At 39.4% G+C, this 18,785-nt stretch overlaps 1 protein-coding gene across 1 annotated transcript in view; it reads right to left on the bottom strand.

The window, feature by feature from the left end:
- LOC100032466 (antizyme inhibitor 2-like) overlaps window positions 1–18,785 on the bottom strand; it is a 64,245-nt gene that overhangs the window by 39,039 nt on the left and 6,421 nt on the right. The window contains exons 6-8 of the mRNA XM_056826173.1: window positions 16,340–16,487; window positions 14,763–14,860; window positions 12,995–13,212 (exon numbers count right to left, since the gene is read on the bottom strand). Coding sequence (XP_056682151.1) covers window positions 12,995–13,212; window positions 14,763–14,860; window positions 16,340–16,487 — 464 coding nt within the window. The remainder of the gene's footprint in view (window positions 1–12,994; window positions 13,213–14,762; window positions 14,861–16,339; window positions 16,488–18,785) is intronic.

The following is an 18,785-nucleotide window of genomic DNA, read 5'->3' as shown; positions in this document are numbered from 1 at the left end:
CCAACTGCCATTCTCCTTCTGGATGACCTCTTCAATTTTCACTTGTGAGCTGCACTCTGGTTGTAGTGGGGTACTCTATTGTACTGTATTGGGATAGCCATTCTCTAAACTATAATTCATAGATATGTGAATTAATAGTCAGTACACATGATTAACTCATAGCAAAAATATTTACCAAGATGGCATGGTCAAAATAGTAGCTACAAAACATCTCCCTATAAAACTGGAGTATAATTTCCCACAAAAAATTCTGTCATTGCCAGTGTCTGTGGGAAGAGTGGGCATATATGAAGTTTGATTATAGTGAAGGACATGTAGGAAAAACACATGAACAAGGTATTTCTTTGATGTCGCAGGCTCTTGATGTGTTTTTCCCCTCTTATGGAGTCCTCATGAAACTTGAATATTGATTGACAAGACAATAATTATTTTTCTTCTCTGATACCAGGAGTAACACTGCTTAGAGACATTTCCTTGCTGCTCCTCTATCTCTGAGTGTGCATTTTTGTACTCTCAACTGAACCTCACCAACTCTAGAATTATTGGGGCGATGATAGTATATTAGAACCTAGAGGAATCAAGATCCTCCACAAATATTCCTGTAAAGCTCTAAATATTCACCAGAAGGATCAATGACAACGAGCTAGGTTCTTCATTTGTTTTTGTTTGTCTGGTTTTTCTCATTTCACTCAGGCTAGAAGTACAAGAGCTACTCACTGTCCCAATTCTGTTACTGATTAACACAGGGACTTTGATGTGCTTCATTTCTGATATTAGTCAGTTCTCCAAACCATGTGGATCCTGGTGGCCCCCACATTCTGTTGCAAGACTTAATTCAGACACTCATTTGGCCTATCTCATTGCAGCTCCGAACTCCAGAGCTCAAGAAAATGTCCAGCCTCAACCTCTCTAGAAGCTGGATATGAACCACCATGTCCAGATGATATTGAACTCTTAGATGAAATATCTCCTACTAGACAAATAGTGGTGCTGCTAGACACCATGGCTGATAGGGAGCCAGGAGAAGAAATCTCTCCTCTGCCCCCTAAACCTCCCTCCTTTTCCCTACCCCCTCCTCTCCAGCCCTGGCCATTGCCCCTCTGGAATAAGTACAGGAGTCAGACTTCATAAAACTATTGCTGGTATGACTTGGACTAATTGACTTTCAAACTTTATGAATGCCTGTTTAAAGATAAGGGCACCCATGAAGATGGACAAGTTTTGCTCAGTCAGTAATTAGGATCTCCTCCAAAATGCATAAAGGCAATACCAGGTATAGCTGTATCTTGACAGTTTAATATTTTTTTTACCTGTCCTTTACTTTCTTTGATTAAAATTCAGGTTTTCTAGGTAGGTCAATGATCAACTCATCTACTTACTCTCCCCTTTGGTTAAATATTTGTTATTCCCAGAAGATAATTCTTTGGAACGTTTCTTTGGAATAATTCTGGGAATTCTATGGTACATTTTCCATAGTCCAAAATTCTATGTAATTCTCTAGAGATACAGAGAGACTCAAGCTTTGTCCTTTTAATGGACAAAATCTTCAGTGTCTTGTAACAAGAGTCTCTCTAAAATGCACATAGTATAGTTTTAAAACAGTCCTAAATTAATGGAAGGGGGAGAAGTGACCTCCCAATCCTGGGGCCAACAAATCTGTGTTGTTACAAGAGCACCAGAACTAGTCAACTAACCTATAGAATTCTGTAAAATACTGTTCATTTATTCAATCATATGTGATGTTAGAGGTGAGTTATCATTATAACTTTAGTGTTGTGACTTAAAATCTATTTAATTTGGTCGCCAGGGAAAATACCAAATAATAAAATACCCAAGTCAACTGGAAATTATGGTAATTTTAATTAATATAGAGAGAAGGAATTAAAGAGAAGAGAGAGGAAAGAGTTAATTTAAACTACTCCAGCTCAGGCTGAGCCAGGCAGTAGTTAAAGGCTTTGGCCAAAGTGGCCTCCCTGAGCCCAAGGGAAAAGGAGTCAGTCTTATTACTCACCATGAGACTTCCTCCGGGCTGAGTTTCAGTACTGAACTGACCTAACTCTCTTTTCTAGCCTCCTTTTAAAGAAATTTTCTCTTATGTCACCTCCCCTAAATTTTTACATCTACCAATCACAGCAGACACTTTTTTTTCCAGGACAGCCCATTCTTTAGTTCTCACCTTCTCTGGTTAGATTATATCTTTTCAGTACTTCACACTTCTTTGTTAAGTTCACCTTTTGTTAGTTACTTGACCTTTTTGTGATTAATTTAACCTTTACAGGTACTTAACATCTGTTTTGTATTAGATTTAAAAATAGACAACTGAAAGTTCTAGCTTCATTATAAGGTATGAGTTAAGTACCTTCATTGTTCAATCAGGAGTTTATAACTTTATCTCCTCCTAAAGCATATCTGAGTAAGGTGGAGTCATTTTAAAATTCACAATCCTCCCTGATGATCATTGGGAGACTAGTCTCCCCATTGATCATTTAACATGATCATCTTGTATTCCTAAAGCACTTCTAACTACAGATATATACAATATTCAATTTCTAAGAGGAAATTACAATAGTTAGTGAGAAATAGAAAAAGAGAAAAAAACAAATTAGGGGCAGTCCTCTTGGCATAAAAGTGTACATTTTACAATAAATGTTCTATCAAACTTCAGTTCAATCAACCACACCCAAAGTTTGTTCTGGATCTTCTTGATGTAGTATGGGTTTTCTGGAATCTTTCTGCAATAGTTCATTCTCTGGATTTAGGAGTTAGCAAGCTTCTTCCTTGAAGATCTTTTCTTGAACAAAAAATTTCAAAATCTTGGATTTTTATTAAAATACAGAATATAATCCCCATGTCCACCAGCCTCAGTAAGTTCAGACCTCTATGGAAGAATGATAATTTTTGTTGTTCAGTGTGGAAGAGAGAAATTATAAGAAAATGCATGCAAAGGACAGAAGCTGGAGATGGGTCATCTGTCAGTCAAATGAAGATTCCATTTGGAATGTGACTGGGAAACAGTTGGAGGCAAGAGTCAACTGCTGGACTGAAGCTGAAGTCTTTTGGCTTGCTGGCTGAGGTGAAGGAAGAAGCTAGTTTTATCTCTGGGACTTGAGATAATCAAGTTGGAGGTGACCTGTCTGATTTGAAGGCAGAAGAAGAAGGACAATTGTCCTTATATCTCTGTCTTACTGGCTCTGTTTCATAATAGTGACTGAATTGCCATTTCTCTCAATATCCTCCAACCCAATACTCATTGTAGAGAATAGGGATATCCCACCCCTCTTATCTCCATCCTCCATCCTTGTCCTGTCTTCTCCAAATAAAACCCTTGTTTGACAAAGAAGATTAAGAACTATTTCACTGAAACCTCACAGCTCACACTGAGTGACTTGAAGGAGACTGAAGAAGGGGGAGGTGTGAACTTTGGATTACTCCACCCTACTTAGTCTAATAAAAACAGGAATGTCTACACCCGTACTTAAGGATTAAGTATTTAGGAGGATGGCCTATTACAAACATGTGCTAGCAAATGACAAATCAGAAACAACTGACAGACCTCTGGGCTGTCCTAAGTCAAGCTTAAGCTACCATCAGTACATGTAAGACACAGGAATGTAAAAACCATCTATATATTTCTCATCACTTCCTCTCTCTGGCCTCTTTGGAGGTGAAGAGGTGGCTGGCAGAGCATGCATTTCAGCATCTTGGGTGGCAGCTGCTATTATCCAGGTTTAGCGGTGAGTTTTCCTTGATACCATACTGGAGGAAGCTGAATAGCCTAGTTCAGGTGAGGCATCTTTACTGAGCTCTATCGGAGTTTAGGCTGATTCTTTCTCCTTTACCTTCCAAACACTATCCTCTTAAAAAGCCACTAATCTTCTTTAGAGACCTCATGGCGGAGGACTTTGAACTCCCCCTGGCACAAGCCAGGCAGAAGAAATCCTACACCCTTTCCCTCTCCCGTCTCCTTAACAACTCCACTCTATATTAATTAAACCACCATAAATTTCCAAACTGGCTTGGGTATTTTATTTGGGATATTCCCTGGGGACCAAAAATTAATTTAGATTAGGTCATAACCCTAAAATTATCTGTACAGAGTAGAGGCTGAAAGACTTCTGAAGAGAGAGGAAAATGGGAGGCATAAAGGGAGGAGGTTAGGCAAAAGAAGATAACTACCTGATCCATTAGTTATCTAATAACCATCAAATATACACCCTCAAATATCATCTATTACATCAGTTATATCCATTTCAGATCCATTTGGTGTTTTCTTGGCAAAAATACTAGTGCTCATTTTATAGATGAGGAAACTGAGACAAATAAGGTTAAAAGACTTGTCCAAAGTCATACAGCTTGTAAGTATCTCAGGCTGGATTTGAACCCAGTTGTTCTTGACTCTAGGGCTGCACTTTCCCCTCACAACAAGGGCACTCTGCCCTGATCTTAAGCAATGTCAGCTGGGTTTTTGAAAGCTCCAAATTTGCCCATTTCCCTTGGGAACTCACCTTAAGGGAAACCCCAAAGTGGCTTTGTCTTAGACTGAATAAGGGATTTCTCAGTCCATTAAGTGTCCTGAATAGGAATAATATAAGTGCTCAAATGCTCAATCATCCTTTTAGTCTTAGAAGTTTTCCCCATTGTATCAGAGATCTTTTCCCAAGAAGACCAACACCTATGAAGGAACCATCCTTTTAGTATCCATTGTAGTAGAACACTCCTGACCCTGAGTTCCCCAAAAGATATATAAGATTCTCATGTTTTATTATTCTTCAGAGAATCATCTCAGCAGTAATCCTCTCAGAGATAATGTCCTCAGAGCCTCAGGGTTCTGACTCTGTAGTATTTGGTGCTTGGCTCTATGTGGCAGCTGAATATTGAACACTATCTCTTTCCTGATTAAAGACTAGGCTTTATCTGACTACTTTAGTGGTTCTGTCTTTTTTAAGGTTGACAGCTTTAGCTTGTGTATGAGTAAGTGACTGAAGGAATTCAGTTCCATGGGGGAGAGGAAGGAGAAGGAAGGGTGGCTTGTTGGTATTCCCATGAGTTGTGCAACAAGTTCCCTAGTTTTATTCAACATGAAAATAAACCTTTTATTCCATGAGCTTTATAAAGTGAATATTTGCAAGCTAAGTTGGTGACAATATTCTGGGTGGTCAATCAGTCAATAAACATTTATTGAGTGGCAAGTATTTGCCATGCTATGCCATGCTAAACTCTTAGGGATACAAAGGAAGACAAAAAAGGTCACATTTGAAATAATCAATGAAAGGAAAATATAAGAATTAAGAAGGGTTGGGAAAAGCATTCACCTATGACTTGGAGGGATCCAGGGATGCCAATAAATCAGGGCCAGCTATGTGGCTCAGTGGATAGACTGTCTGGCCTGGAGAAAGGAAGTCCTGTATTGCAATCTGGCACATTATAGCTGTATGAACCTGGGAGAGTTACATAACCTCAATTGCCTAGTCCTTACCTTTTTTCTGCCTTGGAATAGATTCTAAGCCAAAGCTAAACCCCATCCCTCTACAGCTTCTTTGATTGATTCCAATTTGACATAGTTGTACAATAATACAATATTTCAGATGCACCCGGAACGTGGCAAACGATCCTCAGGCCTTTTACTTTCTCAGTACTACCCCAATTAATGTAGTCTGAAATTGTACCTGTTCCTTTAGCTGCCACATCACACTCTGGTTGAAAATGGGCTCTACTAAATCCCCTAGATCTTTGTCTATGAAAACCATAGACTAGCCATGCCTGTCCCTTTTTGTACTTAACATTAATTTTTTTTGAATCTGTTAGCCTTTATGCTTATTCCAAATAAATGTCATTTGTTTCCCAATTGAACCCAGTGTTCTACCCTATCAGAATATTTTGGGGTCTTAATTTGGTCATCTAACATGTCAAATATCTCTCTCAGTTTTATTTTCTTCACATTTGTTATACATGCTATCCATGGGCTTATCCAAGATAATTGTTGCAATATTAAACAGTATAGGAACAAACTGATTTCTTGGGTACTCTACTGGGTACCTCCTTCTTGGCTCTTCAGATAATTGCAGATCAGACAACTATTTTAAAATCCGCCAAACATATTTGTGTCTAGGTCATAGCTCTCTATGCCTTCTATTAGAATATCATCAAAGTCTTTGTTGGTTGTGCCATTTTACTACATTTTTGTTAAACTGAATTTACCTATGGGTGACGAGGAGTGCAGTTACCTTGGTTCCTAAGCCATATTTTTTTCTCCCACATAGACTGCTAAGACCTTTTCAATAAACCCCCTCCCTACTTTGTCCAAGGAACCTTAGATTTCATCTCTGGCCTCAGGATTACTCTATGGGAGTCTCATAGGAGTTCTTGGAAAATGGACATTGTTTTCCTCCTCCATCAGTTTTTTTTTTTTTGCTGCCTTTACCCTGATAATAGATAATAAAACTATATGGTAGGGATCATACAACTCCTTATTTAATAGAAAGGGAAACTGAAACATAGAAGAATGTATGGCATAAGCAGGTTTCAAACCTAGGACTTCAAATCAAGTGCTTTTTCTATTCATTGTTTGGATATTTCTGATAATTCAACCCATTCTTTAAACCTGGCTAAGCTGAACATTCCTAAATTCCCACATTATGCTAGAGGTAGGTGGGGGCAGGAAGAGAGCCTTGGTTTATAAGCATTTAAAAAAAAAACAAACCTCTAACCTTCCACCTTAGGATCAATATCGTGCATTAGTTTCAAGGCAGAAAAGTGGAAAGGTATAGGCAATAGGTGTTAAGTGACTTATCTAGTTCATGCAGCTAGGTAGTAACTGAGGCCAGATTTGAACCCGGGGCTTCTTATCTCTAGGCCTTTGCCCTCTATCCACTGAGCCACTTAGTACCCCTTATTCAACCTCTTTTAGCAAAGCACTAATTTTTTTTGTCCTCTGAACTCAGCTTCCCTCTCTCAGTCCAAGAAGATTAAACAGTATCTTCAAACTGTTTCACAGAACTGAAAACACTAACAGATGAAGTCTTAGAAGCAATGTAAATGAAGCCATCTGTAAAGTGTCTCACTACTCGCTGCCTGGCCTCTGGGAACTTCTTCCCTCCTTGCTATGGCAATCATGGGCCCCTGCCTGCTTCTTTATAGTCTCACAAGCAAAGTGCTCCCATTCTAGTCACTCCAAATTCATGCAGGAATCTCCTGGTTTGCTTCTGGGATTTCTTGACCTTCAAATGACAGTTGCTGTATTTGCCCTTTTCTCTTTAGAATGGTCTTCCAGCTTAAAAATCTTCTCCTTAGAATTATTCCTACACATATTCCCTGGGACCTTTTCTGGTCAAGAAGGGGCAAGAGGAAGCAACTACATAACACAGTTGATAGAGCATCAGGCCTGGTTAGAGTCAGGAGGACCTGGGTTCAAATATGGCATTAGACACTTCTAGCTAGGTCACCCTGGGCAAGTCACTTAATCTCAGTTTCCTACTACTTGCCATTCTTCTGTCTTAGAACTGATACTAAGACAGAAATAAGGGTTGTTTGTTTATTTTTTTTTAATAGCTGAGAGGGGAGAAGCTGTTTCAATTCATTCGGAAATGCTACTTAAAAGGAAGATCCAGCTGATGTAGGCTATTGTCCACATGGAATATAAGAGAACCCCAAGTTTTAGGGCTAGCTTGAAAGCTGGAGACCCCCAAGTCTGTCCTTGTTCCTGTGAAAATCCACCTTAAAGGGAATCTCAGACTAGCAGTTTCAGACCTAAGGTAAATTATAATCCCAGTTAGGTGGGGCTAAGTACCCATTTTGTCCTAGTAGTCTTCCCAATTGTATCAGAGACACTTTCCCAAGAAGACCCACACCTGTACAGGGACCATCCTTTTAGAATCTATTGTAAGTAGTCCATTCCCTTACACTCTAGCCTCTGGCTATGGCTCTTTTCCCTAGCCTATCAGTGTAAATTGAACACTCCCATTTCCTTATAGTCATGGTTATGTCAATCAGTCATGTTTCCCTGTCCCTTGGTTTCCCAAAAGACTATATAAGCTTCCCAATTTTTATGACTCTTTGGAATTGTTCAATCTAGTGTGGTTGGTGTTCCCAGGGGTCAGTGACCAGAGCAACCAGAGCCAGAGAATCAGGGCTCTGTGTGGGTGTGTAGCACACAGCTCTGTGTGGAGGCCTAAGAAGAAAGCACTGAACCCCTCTCCTTAATTAAAAAGCAGTTTTTCTGATTATACTTCTGTTTTTCCCCAGTTTAACACTATGAAGGACAGAAAACAGAAATTCCAAGAATCCTCTACTACCCTTCCTCTCTTGTTTTAGCCCTTTTCCTCAGATGTAAAAGACAGGACCACAGGGAAGTGAAAAGAAGGGTGAGGCCATTCAGTTGATAAACATAAGATCAGCAACAACTTGGTAGTTTAGAAACAAACAGCCCAGCATCCTGACAATGACAACTATTTTATTTTGCTTTTAAAAAATCAACACATATTTATTTTCTTTCTCTCCTAGCTTCTTTCCTTAAACAAAAACAATGTATGGTCAAGCATAAGTAATTGTCTATATGTAAATATGTGTATGTTGCATTCTGAATCTTGAGTCCCTCTGATTAGAATCTAGACTCCTATATGGTAGAGATGGAAACAAACAAACAAACACCCTCGTATCTTCTATCTTAGAATTAATTCTAAGGCAAAAGAGTGGTAAGGGTTAGGAGATCAGGTTTAAGTGATTTACTCAGGGTCACACACCTAGGAAGTACCTGAGGCCACATTTGAACCCAGGTCCTTCCTACTGCAGATCTGGCTTTCTATCCACTGAGTCACTCAGCAGCCCCTAGAGATTATTTTTTGCCCTTCTTTGTAATTTTAATGCTTAGCCTAAAGCACATATGCATTATTGAATGCTTGTCAGTTTGACTGACAGAATGGGTAATGTGCATCATCATTGAAACTCTGGAATCATGGTTGGTCTGTGCACTGATCAGGGTTGTATAAATTGTTTTTCTGTCAAAGTAAGAATTAAGCAACTCCACCCTTTCTCTGTTGTCACTTCTTGACAAGTCATTAGTTAAGTAAGTGGCATAATGAATAGAGGACTGGTTCTGGATTCAGAAAGAATTGGTTTCAAATTCAGTCTCAGACACTTAATAGGAATGTGGTCCTGAACAAGTCACTTAACCCCCCTGCCTTAATTTCCTCTGCTACAAAATGGGAGCAATAATAATATCTACCTTTTAGGGTTATTGTGAGGATCAAATGAGATATTTTTAAAGTGCTTTGCAAACTTTGAAGTATTCTATAAATGCATTAGGAGGAAGGTATCATGCATTTGTTAAGCCCTTACTATATAACAGGCACTGTGGTAGGAACTGTTATCTCACTTGATTCACACAACACTGGAAAGTAAATGACACTACAATTTCTATCTTACCATTCAGAAAAATGAGGCAGACAGAGACTAAGTGACTTGCTCAGTGTCACACAAAAAGTGTATGAAGGTGGATTGAACTCAGGTCTTCCTGACTTCCATCCCAGTGCTCTAAACGTTGTGTCCTCTACCACCTTATAACTAGTAGATGTGATGACTGAGCTCTCATCTATTATATCAGAAAAATTATGTAGAGCAGCAGAGATAGCCTGCCATTTGGTGTGCTGCCAAATCTTACTCAACATTACGTTAAGATTTTCAAATTTGCTCTTAGCATTCTGAGGTGGAATCTCAGAATCAGTCAGAACAGAAGAGAAATTTAGGCAATCACTGATAGACCTTCCCAGCACAGTCTTTACCTATACAATGGTACCTTGACACCCAAGAATAGAACCAAATCCTTCCACAGAGTCCCAGATGCTAACAGAACAGACACATGAGCACACATAAGCTCTTCCATATACTTCCTTATGATTAAGTACTGCAGAGAAGACAAGTTGACCCAATAATTTGTTTGCTGATTGATTCATTAGGGGAATGTTTATTTAGGAATCTAGAGAATGCCACAGCATACTTCTCATCTTCCAGAGACTCTTCTGAATCATTTTTTTTGTTCTATGAACAAACCACTTAAATGCACAAAAGTCAGCCAACCTAATTAAATTTGCAGGGGGCAGCAACAACCTTTCCTTCCCTACTTTGCCCTGAGGGCAAAGGTGAGTCACTTTCACTCGGCAGCTAAAGACCACACTGAGCAGCTATTCAGATGCGCTGAAGCTTCTTTCCCTCACTGCAGCCATACTAGCGCTGACCATGGTGCTGATAGCTCTTAGAACAATAACTAACAATAATAGCTACACATCCTTAAAAAGAAACAAACCTTCCTGACTTGCTCTTTTTCTCCTTGGGAAAAAGATTGTGATTGGCCTCTTTATATGATCTAGGCCTAAAATTTCATTGTTAAGATGAGGACTTTGGGAAATGATCGTGACACCTACTCTATTTCCGATCAGTATTATATATATATATATATATATATATATATATATATATATATATATATATATATATATATATATATAGCTAGGTTTAAAAGGCTTTTTCCTTTCAGACTTTTGGGGCTATATGAAGCAAGTTTAAGACTGTATACCAAGAACCATGAGTACACTTGCATAACCATAGAAATGTACATGGCCTGGTGAGCAAGTGCCAAAATAAGGAAAGGAATGATCCGGACCTCTGCCTTCCAACATGTTCCCCTTACTCAACTTGGGGAGATAAGCATTCCATTTGCCTATCTTATGTCTCTGTAGTCAGTGATAAGTGTAGTTCCCGCCAATCCTGTTAGTGGAGATGATCCTTATTTTGCCCATCTTGTGACCACTCATGGAAATCCCTGAGTTTTTTTCTGGGAGCCCTTCAACCCATTGTCATTTCCTTTGATGGCCCAGTGTTGGGTGGCCTTCTGCTCCCTTGATGATAAGAGTTTTCCAGCACAGATAATTGGGTAAGAAAAAAAAAAAGGAATGAAAGGAATAGAAATGTTTCTCTCAGCTTGAGTAGCCGAGAGTACCCCAGCCTTGTGGCTATAGGAGAGTGTGTCTATTTTACTCTCACTTAAAACTCACATTAAAATTGAAGTAACATTTTTCTTATCTTCAATTATTAGGTGCAATAAGAAAGTAAAAGCAAATTAATCTGAGGGTTAGGAGTATTAATTATAACAATTACTATTAAGAGGATTATTTATTCATCCATTTGGTCTCAGGAAACCATACACTTTACAAAGCCAAACCTGCTTTCCAACAGAAAAGTGAAAGGCTAAAAAGTCACTATAAGTGGTGGAAGAATGAAAGTAGGGGTCAAGGAACTGGGGCTAGGAAATGGGTGTGTGTGGGGGCATGGGAGTGGTAAACAGCTAGGGTTTTGAGGACCATCTAGTGATCAGAGCGGGGACTGCAGACTGCTGAAAAGTTAAAAGTGCTGTTCAATCTCTACAGCTAGGGAACAGGTTGAATATATCTGCAGGTACTACATTCTGTTATTATTCAATCCTTTTAGACATGTCCATTTCTTTATAACCCCATCTGAGGTTTTCTTGGAAAAAATGCTGGACTAGTTTACTGGAATAGTTTGCCATTTACTTCTCCTGCTCATTTTTACAGATGAGGAAACTGAGGCAGACAGGACAAGTGACTTGCCCAGGGTCACACAGCTAGCAAGCATCTGAAACTGGGTTTTAATTCAGGTAGTCCTGATTCCAGATCCAGTACTCAATCCACTGTGCCACCTAGTTGCCCCCACTCTAAGTTTCTCCCAATCCTTTCACTGGATTTTAACCTACATGACAATGGCTATTATGTGTTTATAAAGGAAGCAGCATGAATTGAGCAACAAACAAAAGTGTCACAATTTAATACATATTTATTTTGTTCCAACAAGGCAGTATATGAAGCACTGTCCTCATGGGAGAAAAGAAATATGGACTTTGGGTCATCTTTTTTTATTTTTTATTTTTTGGAGGGAGGAAGGCAGAAATTTGGGGAGATAAATATGTAAAAATATTCATATATAATAAGATTTATATAGAATTATAAATATATATAAATTTAAATTTCTTAGTATCCTGAATATATCTTAGAAGATGAGAACTGAAAGACACTTTTGAGATCATCTCATCCAGCCCCTGATTTACAATTGAGGAATTTGAAGCCCAGAGAAGGTAAATGACTTCTTTAGAGTCATAAAGCTAAGAAGCAATAATGTTAGAAATGAACACAGTTTGCTGATTTAGAGCTTCTCTGACTATACTCTGCTGTTTCTGTGCAGAGATTGCAAATGGAAAGCATTTATTCTAGCCTCTTCCTTTTCTGATCCACCTTCAACTCCAATTTTAGTCAAGGCTTTCCCCCTATCTATCAGAGATGATTTTTCATGTCATGGTCATATGTTTATGTCATATGTTATAATCAGATAGGTCTCTTGATATGACTTAAGAAACAGTAAAAGTTTTCAGAATTTCCCATTTCCCATACTCCCTCCTTAAACAGTCCCCCCCACCCCCCCAACTTGTCAGGCTTCTTGAACGCTCCATTGTGAACATCTCTGCCTGGAGTTTAAGATATTGGATCCAGAAGGCCTCTGTAAAAACAAATTTGTGTTACATGGGAATAGAGATCCATTCATTCAGCCATACTTCAAATATTTTCACAAGATTTGGATTATCAAATTAATTTGCTGTTACCTAGTAAGGCATAAGACTCTAAAGGGGACAGGGAGATGGGGCAAGGAGAAGTTGGTGGGAAGAGTATGGGGATTAATTGGAGGGGAGGGCAGGTTAAAGGGACCATAAAAGTCATGAGGGTCAAACAGAGTAATTTTTCATTATAGCTCTGTGACCCAGAAGATATCCTCTGAACGGAACTCCAGAGACTTCCCATTCTCTCCACAATTCAGTGGCATGATTGAATTTGGCCAGGTCCCACTTTCCCCTTTGAAAGGGCTCAGAACTCAGGGAGAGGGTGGCCAGAGGACCATCTGTTCATCTCTCCATGCCCAGTCCTGCATTCCTACTTACCTCAGCTCAGAGGGAATGGTAAAACTCAGCTCAGGCCGTGAAAAACCATTGAAATTGGAGCTTATGGTGTAGGTGTAGGCCCCCATGTCTTCAAAGATCAGCCAGTCACCCACATGAAGCTCAGGCAGCAAGACGTCTGTGGGACCCAGACGGTCAAAAGCATCACATGTGGGACCCCACAGTGTGGAAGGGTAAAGAAGTGGCTTGCAATTGAATTTCTGTATCAGATGGGAAGTAGAGGATGAGGGTTTTGCTAAATAAAATTACTCCTTGCCCATCCCATCCCCATTCTCTATTTCCTCCCCTTCTTTATGTTTTAGATCATGCAGATCTAGCTCTATTTCTAAAATATCTTTCCTCTTCTTCCTGAATTCTTACTCACTTTCCCTGCTGAATTCAAAACTCAATTCAAAGATTACCCCCTACTAGGTTTTCTCCTTTAATTTTCACCCTCTACACCTCACCCCTTCTTTAATTTATTCTAATTACATAGTAGAATTGTTTTAAAAAAAACTTATCTCCCTCATGAACAGGGTGTGCTTGATTAACATTTGTCAGATAAATGAGTGAATGAATAAATGAATGAATCAGATGATGCTGGACAAGAGTTTTAAGGAACCCTAGCTGGGTGCACTAGAGGTGGGTACATCATGAAGGCCACAATGCATTCCATAATACTTTATATGGTTTATGATTGCTAGACACTTCTCATAATTTATATTAAGGTTATGTTTGCTATTTAGGATTTTTCTAACTGTAAAATGTGGAAATATTTTGCTCTATATCTCTAAATTGCTACAACTGAGGTTAAGTGATTTGCCTGGTGTCAAACAGCAAAGAAGTAGCTGAGGTCAGATTTGAACCCAGGTCACCCAACTCCAAGACTTGGTGCTCTCTATCCACAGTAATATCTAGTTGCCCCTAAAGAGATACTTTCTTTTTTTTTTTTTAAAGAAACACTTAAAAAAATCAACCTCTACACTGATGGATAAAGGGTTTCTTGGAGTCAGTAAAACCTGAGTCTAATATTACCTAAGGCACTTACAAGTTGTACAGCCTTGGGTAAGTCACTTCATCTCTGTCATTCTCAGTTTACTCATCTACAAAATGAAATGGCTGAACTCAATGGTTTCTGATTACCAATTCCTAATATAAATATATGATTCTATGATCTACTATCCCTTTTAACCTTTCTGAATGAACTGACATTTCTTGCTATAAAATGTTCCAGGAAAAGCATAAACGTTTTTTAACCCCTACCTTCTTAGAATCAATATGTATTGGTTCTAAGGTAGAAGAAGAGTAAGGAGAAGGCAACTGAGGTTAAGTGACTTTCCCAGGGTCACACAGGTAGGAAGTGTCTGAAGTCAAACTTGAACTCAGGACCTCCCATCTCTAGTTCTTGCACTCTCTCCACTGAGCTATGTAGGTGTCCCAGAAAGCATTATTTCTTTGAGCAGGAAAGATGTAGGGGTATTAGCTAGAGTCTAGTCACCTTGGAGGGCATTAGGTAGTTACTCCTCCTCCTTCCTAAGTGCTGAATAGAGAAACTCAGGGGTGAGTTGCGAATAGAGGCTGGGTAAGGATGATCAAGACTGTATCTGAGGGTCTATATTAACCTGGAAATCTTAGAGAACTGGCTCTGTACTGACTGAATTCCATAGGAAACATAGTCTTGTCCTGCTGACTTATTCTCAGTTCTATACAATTTTCCCTGCCCTACCTCCAGAGATTCCCAAATCAGCTTTTGCCCCTTTATCCCTCTTGCCTTCACCACATGAGGTATTCTCGTTTCCTTCTCCCTCCTGATAGCTGCAAAAGAGGTATAAAAACCATCGTTGAGATAGTACATCAGTTTCCGGCCACCTTCATGGAAAAGAAAATAATTCAGTCAGAGGAAAGTTTCAGGCTGTGTGGCATATACTTCCCCATAATCACAAGTGCCCCAAGACTCTTCCACTAGGTTTCTTTATTTTTTGGTAGGTTATGAGGAGCCTTCCTTGTGACAGAGCTTGGTGCTGGGCACTGGGGATATAAAAATTTTGCATAAGACAAAGAAGCCCTAGCTTTGGGGGACAGTTAGGTAGCTCAGTGGATAGAGTGCCAGGCTTGGAGATGGGAAATCCTGGGTTCAAATCTGGCCTCAGGCACTTCCTAACTATGTGATCTTGGTCAAGTCATTTAACCCCAGTTGCCTAGGTCTTGCTGCTCTTCTGCCTTGGAACCAATACTTAATATCAAATCTAAGACAGAAGATAAGAGGTTTGTTATTAAATCCCTAATGTCTTCCAAAGTACAACTCAGGTGCTTCCTCCTACATGAGATCTTCCCTCATCCATGAAGTTGTTAGTATTCTCTCCCTCTTGCAATTACTTTATCTAGCTTCTATTTTGTACTTAACAGCATACACTTTATATCCCACCTACACCCAGTCCTTTTCTCACCCTGTCCACAGTCTCAATAGACTACCATCTCCTTGAGGACAGGGACTATTTTGTTTTTGTCTTTGTAACATATTAAGTACAATTTGTCTGGATAATAGAATAGATTATTTGGAAAGAAGTAATATAAAATAAAGCTAGAAAGGTAAGGTGGCATCAGGTTGGGAAGACCTTGAAAGCCAAACAGGACTGTGATCTCTGCTTGAAAAGGAAGATTCTTGAGCACAACAGTGGTATGGAAAGACCTGTGCTTAATAAAGCTGATCCTGGCAGTATACAAAGCACAAACTTGAGGGGGAAACAGTATGGTTGAGAGGGAGGATGATTAGATCTAGAGTGAGAAGAACTGGACTCAAATCCTACCTATGGACATTACTACCTTGGGCAAATCATTTAGCTTCCATGGGGCTCAGTTTTCTCATTTGTAAAATGGAAGGGTTGAACTATATGTCCTCTGAGGTCCTTATCAGCTCTATCTATGAGCTAATGTGCTCAACTAGAAAGAGTGAGAGAGAAAAACTTTTTAGGTGGTTACTGAAGTAACTGAGGAGATGGTTGTAAGAGCCTTTGTCAAGATGGTAATCACAGGAAAATAAAAGAAGGGGTATTCAGATGTGCCTGTGACCGTATTTAATAACTGATTAGATATGAGAAATAAGGTAGCAATCTTGAGCTTCACATTGAATAGCGATACCAAATAGAAATAGGGACATGAGAAGGAAAAAGAGACATTATATTTAGATCAGGGTTGGACTAGATTCCTCTGAAATTCTTTCATTGTAGGATGCTCTTATATTGGGGTAAGGTTTGGCTCTTGGCCACACTGTGAGCTAAGTCCAAAGACCATGACCTGATTGAGGGAGTTATCCCAGGCTAACATAACCTGCACATCAGCCTGGCACACCTTGTTCCACCACGTCCTTCTTGCCAATGATGTTGAGGGCAGAAGTGCACACTTTAGTGCCATAGAAACGGCCAGGCTCAGCAATGATCTCCACTCCACTGCCTTCTGGGAAATATTGGTCCAAGGCTATATTGATCACAGCTGCCATCTGTAGGCAAGATGATGGTCTCTATCAATACAGATCTCCTTACCTGATCCCCAAACCTACACTTCCAGCCAAGCCAACTGTTCTGGACCTACTTATACAATGACTCAGCATATGCTTGTTTATGTCTCCTACTTGTCCCATGGGGATGTTCCTGGAGATTCTGCACTGTGCCATGCCACTCAGATATCTCACATCTATTAGAACTTGTCATCATTCTCCTTAGATGTTAGAATTGTTAATCCATGTAGATCAGCCCTAGGACCTTCAGTATACTAGGCACCCCACCAACACCATGTTGAACTTTTACCTGCCTCTAAGACTTTGCTTATGCTGTATTATTCTCCTCTCCTTCCATCTTAGAGATGTCATCTCTTCCAGGCAACTTTCCTGGAGTAAGCAACACAGTCCAACCATTGAATCTTCTCTGTGTCTGGAGACTGGTTACTCTACTAAGTATATGAACTTCTCAAGGGCAGGACCTGAGTCTGCTACTTCTCTGAGGTCAGGGATTGGGTCCATTCTTTTTCTTTCTGTCTCTCCAGTCTATTGTAAGTTTCAAATATCAGAGATAGGACCTTCTTCTCTGATATCTCCCCAGATTAAGATCTGGGTCTGTTCTTCCTCTTCTTTTTCCAGATTATTAACTCCAAGAAATCAGGGACAAGTTCTTCTCTTTTGTCTCACTCACATTCCAAACACCAGTTCAGCTTAGGGTTAAACATATAGGGCCTGGGGTCATTGTGCAGGTGGTAGAGTGTTCAGTGACTTGACTCTTTTTTTGAAGATAATATGTTCCATTCATTATAGATGGGCTCCTATAAATCTTTCTTCAATGTCATAAATTGTGAAGATGACCCTGAGTTCTGAAAGGATATGTCAGTAGAGCCAACTGCTGCTGGGTCTTACCAGCAGGTTTTCTTACCAGAAGTTTACCAGAAGATTTTCAGGTGTGGAATCAAGGGAGAACTTTACATTTGTTGCCCAAAGACCACCCTGACTATGCTGAAAGAGGCCACATTATCAGGACCTTTTATAGTCAAGAATTCTGTCTGTTATAAGGGGCAGAAAATGGGTTAGGAGTCAGAAAATAAATTTTTTGCATAAAGAAAAAGAATTAAAACAACTCTCAAAGGAAGCAAAGCCATGCCCTTTTAGTAAATAAAGAATATGGTTGTGAAAAGGAAAAGAAAAATAATTTTTGTGCATGAAAAAAAGATAAAAACCCAAATGTGAAGAAGTGTAGTTTTAGATAAAAAGTGAGGAGTAACAGAACTTTTGAGGACCAGATAGAGAACATGTTTGAGAACAGAGAAGTAATTGATACTACCATTATGTTTCCTTGGCTCATTTCCATGTAACTATTTTCAGTGTTTAAGAGATTAAGCCTGACAAAGTTGTAATCAAGTATTAGAGTCCATGATCTAAGTAAATAAAGTCCATTAGTTTTTTAATTAATAGAAAGATGGGTTTTGTGAACTCTGCTTCATAAAGGAAAGCAAACTACTAGAAAGTTATGATAGGAGCTAATGGAAGGGGTGAAGAACCCAGCAGGAAAAGAACAAGAAAGAATGGTTAAGAAGACGGAAGAGGAATGAGAAAACACCTACAGGAACAACTAGAGGGTTTTAGCTGCTGCTATATTGATAGGATGCTAGTTGTAATAGAAGCATCACTTTGTGGATTAGCTGAAGAAAAGATCAAGAGGGGCAGCTGGGTAGCTCTGGATTGAGAGCCATGCCAGAGATGGAAGGTCCTAGGTTCAAATTTGGCCTCAGACACTTTCCAGTTGTGTGACCCTGGGCAAGTAAATTGATCCTCATTGCCTAGCCCTTACCACTCTTCTGGCTTGGAAGCCATGCATAGTATTGATTCCAAGACGGGAGGTAAGGGTTTAAAAAAATATCAAGAGCCTTCTGCTAGGAAGAGAGCTGAGTTTAGCAATTTCCATCTAGAGCTCTTTACAAGTAGCTTCATGAAGCTTCTTAGAAAAGCTGGTTGCTCCCTACTGCTATGTTTTGTTTGAGAAAGAGTAGGAAAAAGGCAGCCTTTGAAGCTGCTTTAAGAAACAGGAAGCCAGTTGTACAATATGGCATGCTCCATATTGTAAAGATAACCGGGCTTCTCTGCATTTCCTGGAGAGCCAATCTGAGAAGCTTTACAATTCTTTGAATTAAGAGAACTCCATATCATTATAATATTCCAACACTTTGCATCCTTTAAAGGGTCATTATAAATTAAAAATTACTTGTCACTGTTTCATTAGTTCAAAAGTAGAAGAACAGATTCACCCAATGAGAG

This window comes from Monodelphis domestica, chromosome 4 (genome assembly GCF_027887165.1).
Source record: "Monodelphis domestica isolate mMonDom1 chromosome 4, mMonDom1.pri, whole genome shotgun sequence".
Taxonomy (NCBI): Eukaryota; Metazoa; Chordata; class Mammalia; order Didelphimorphia; family Didelphidae; genus Monodelphis; species Monodelphis domestica.
The sequence above is the reverse complement of the archived record's forward strand: the minus strand, read 5'-3'. Positions and strand labels throughout refer to the sequence as shown.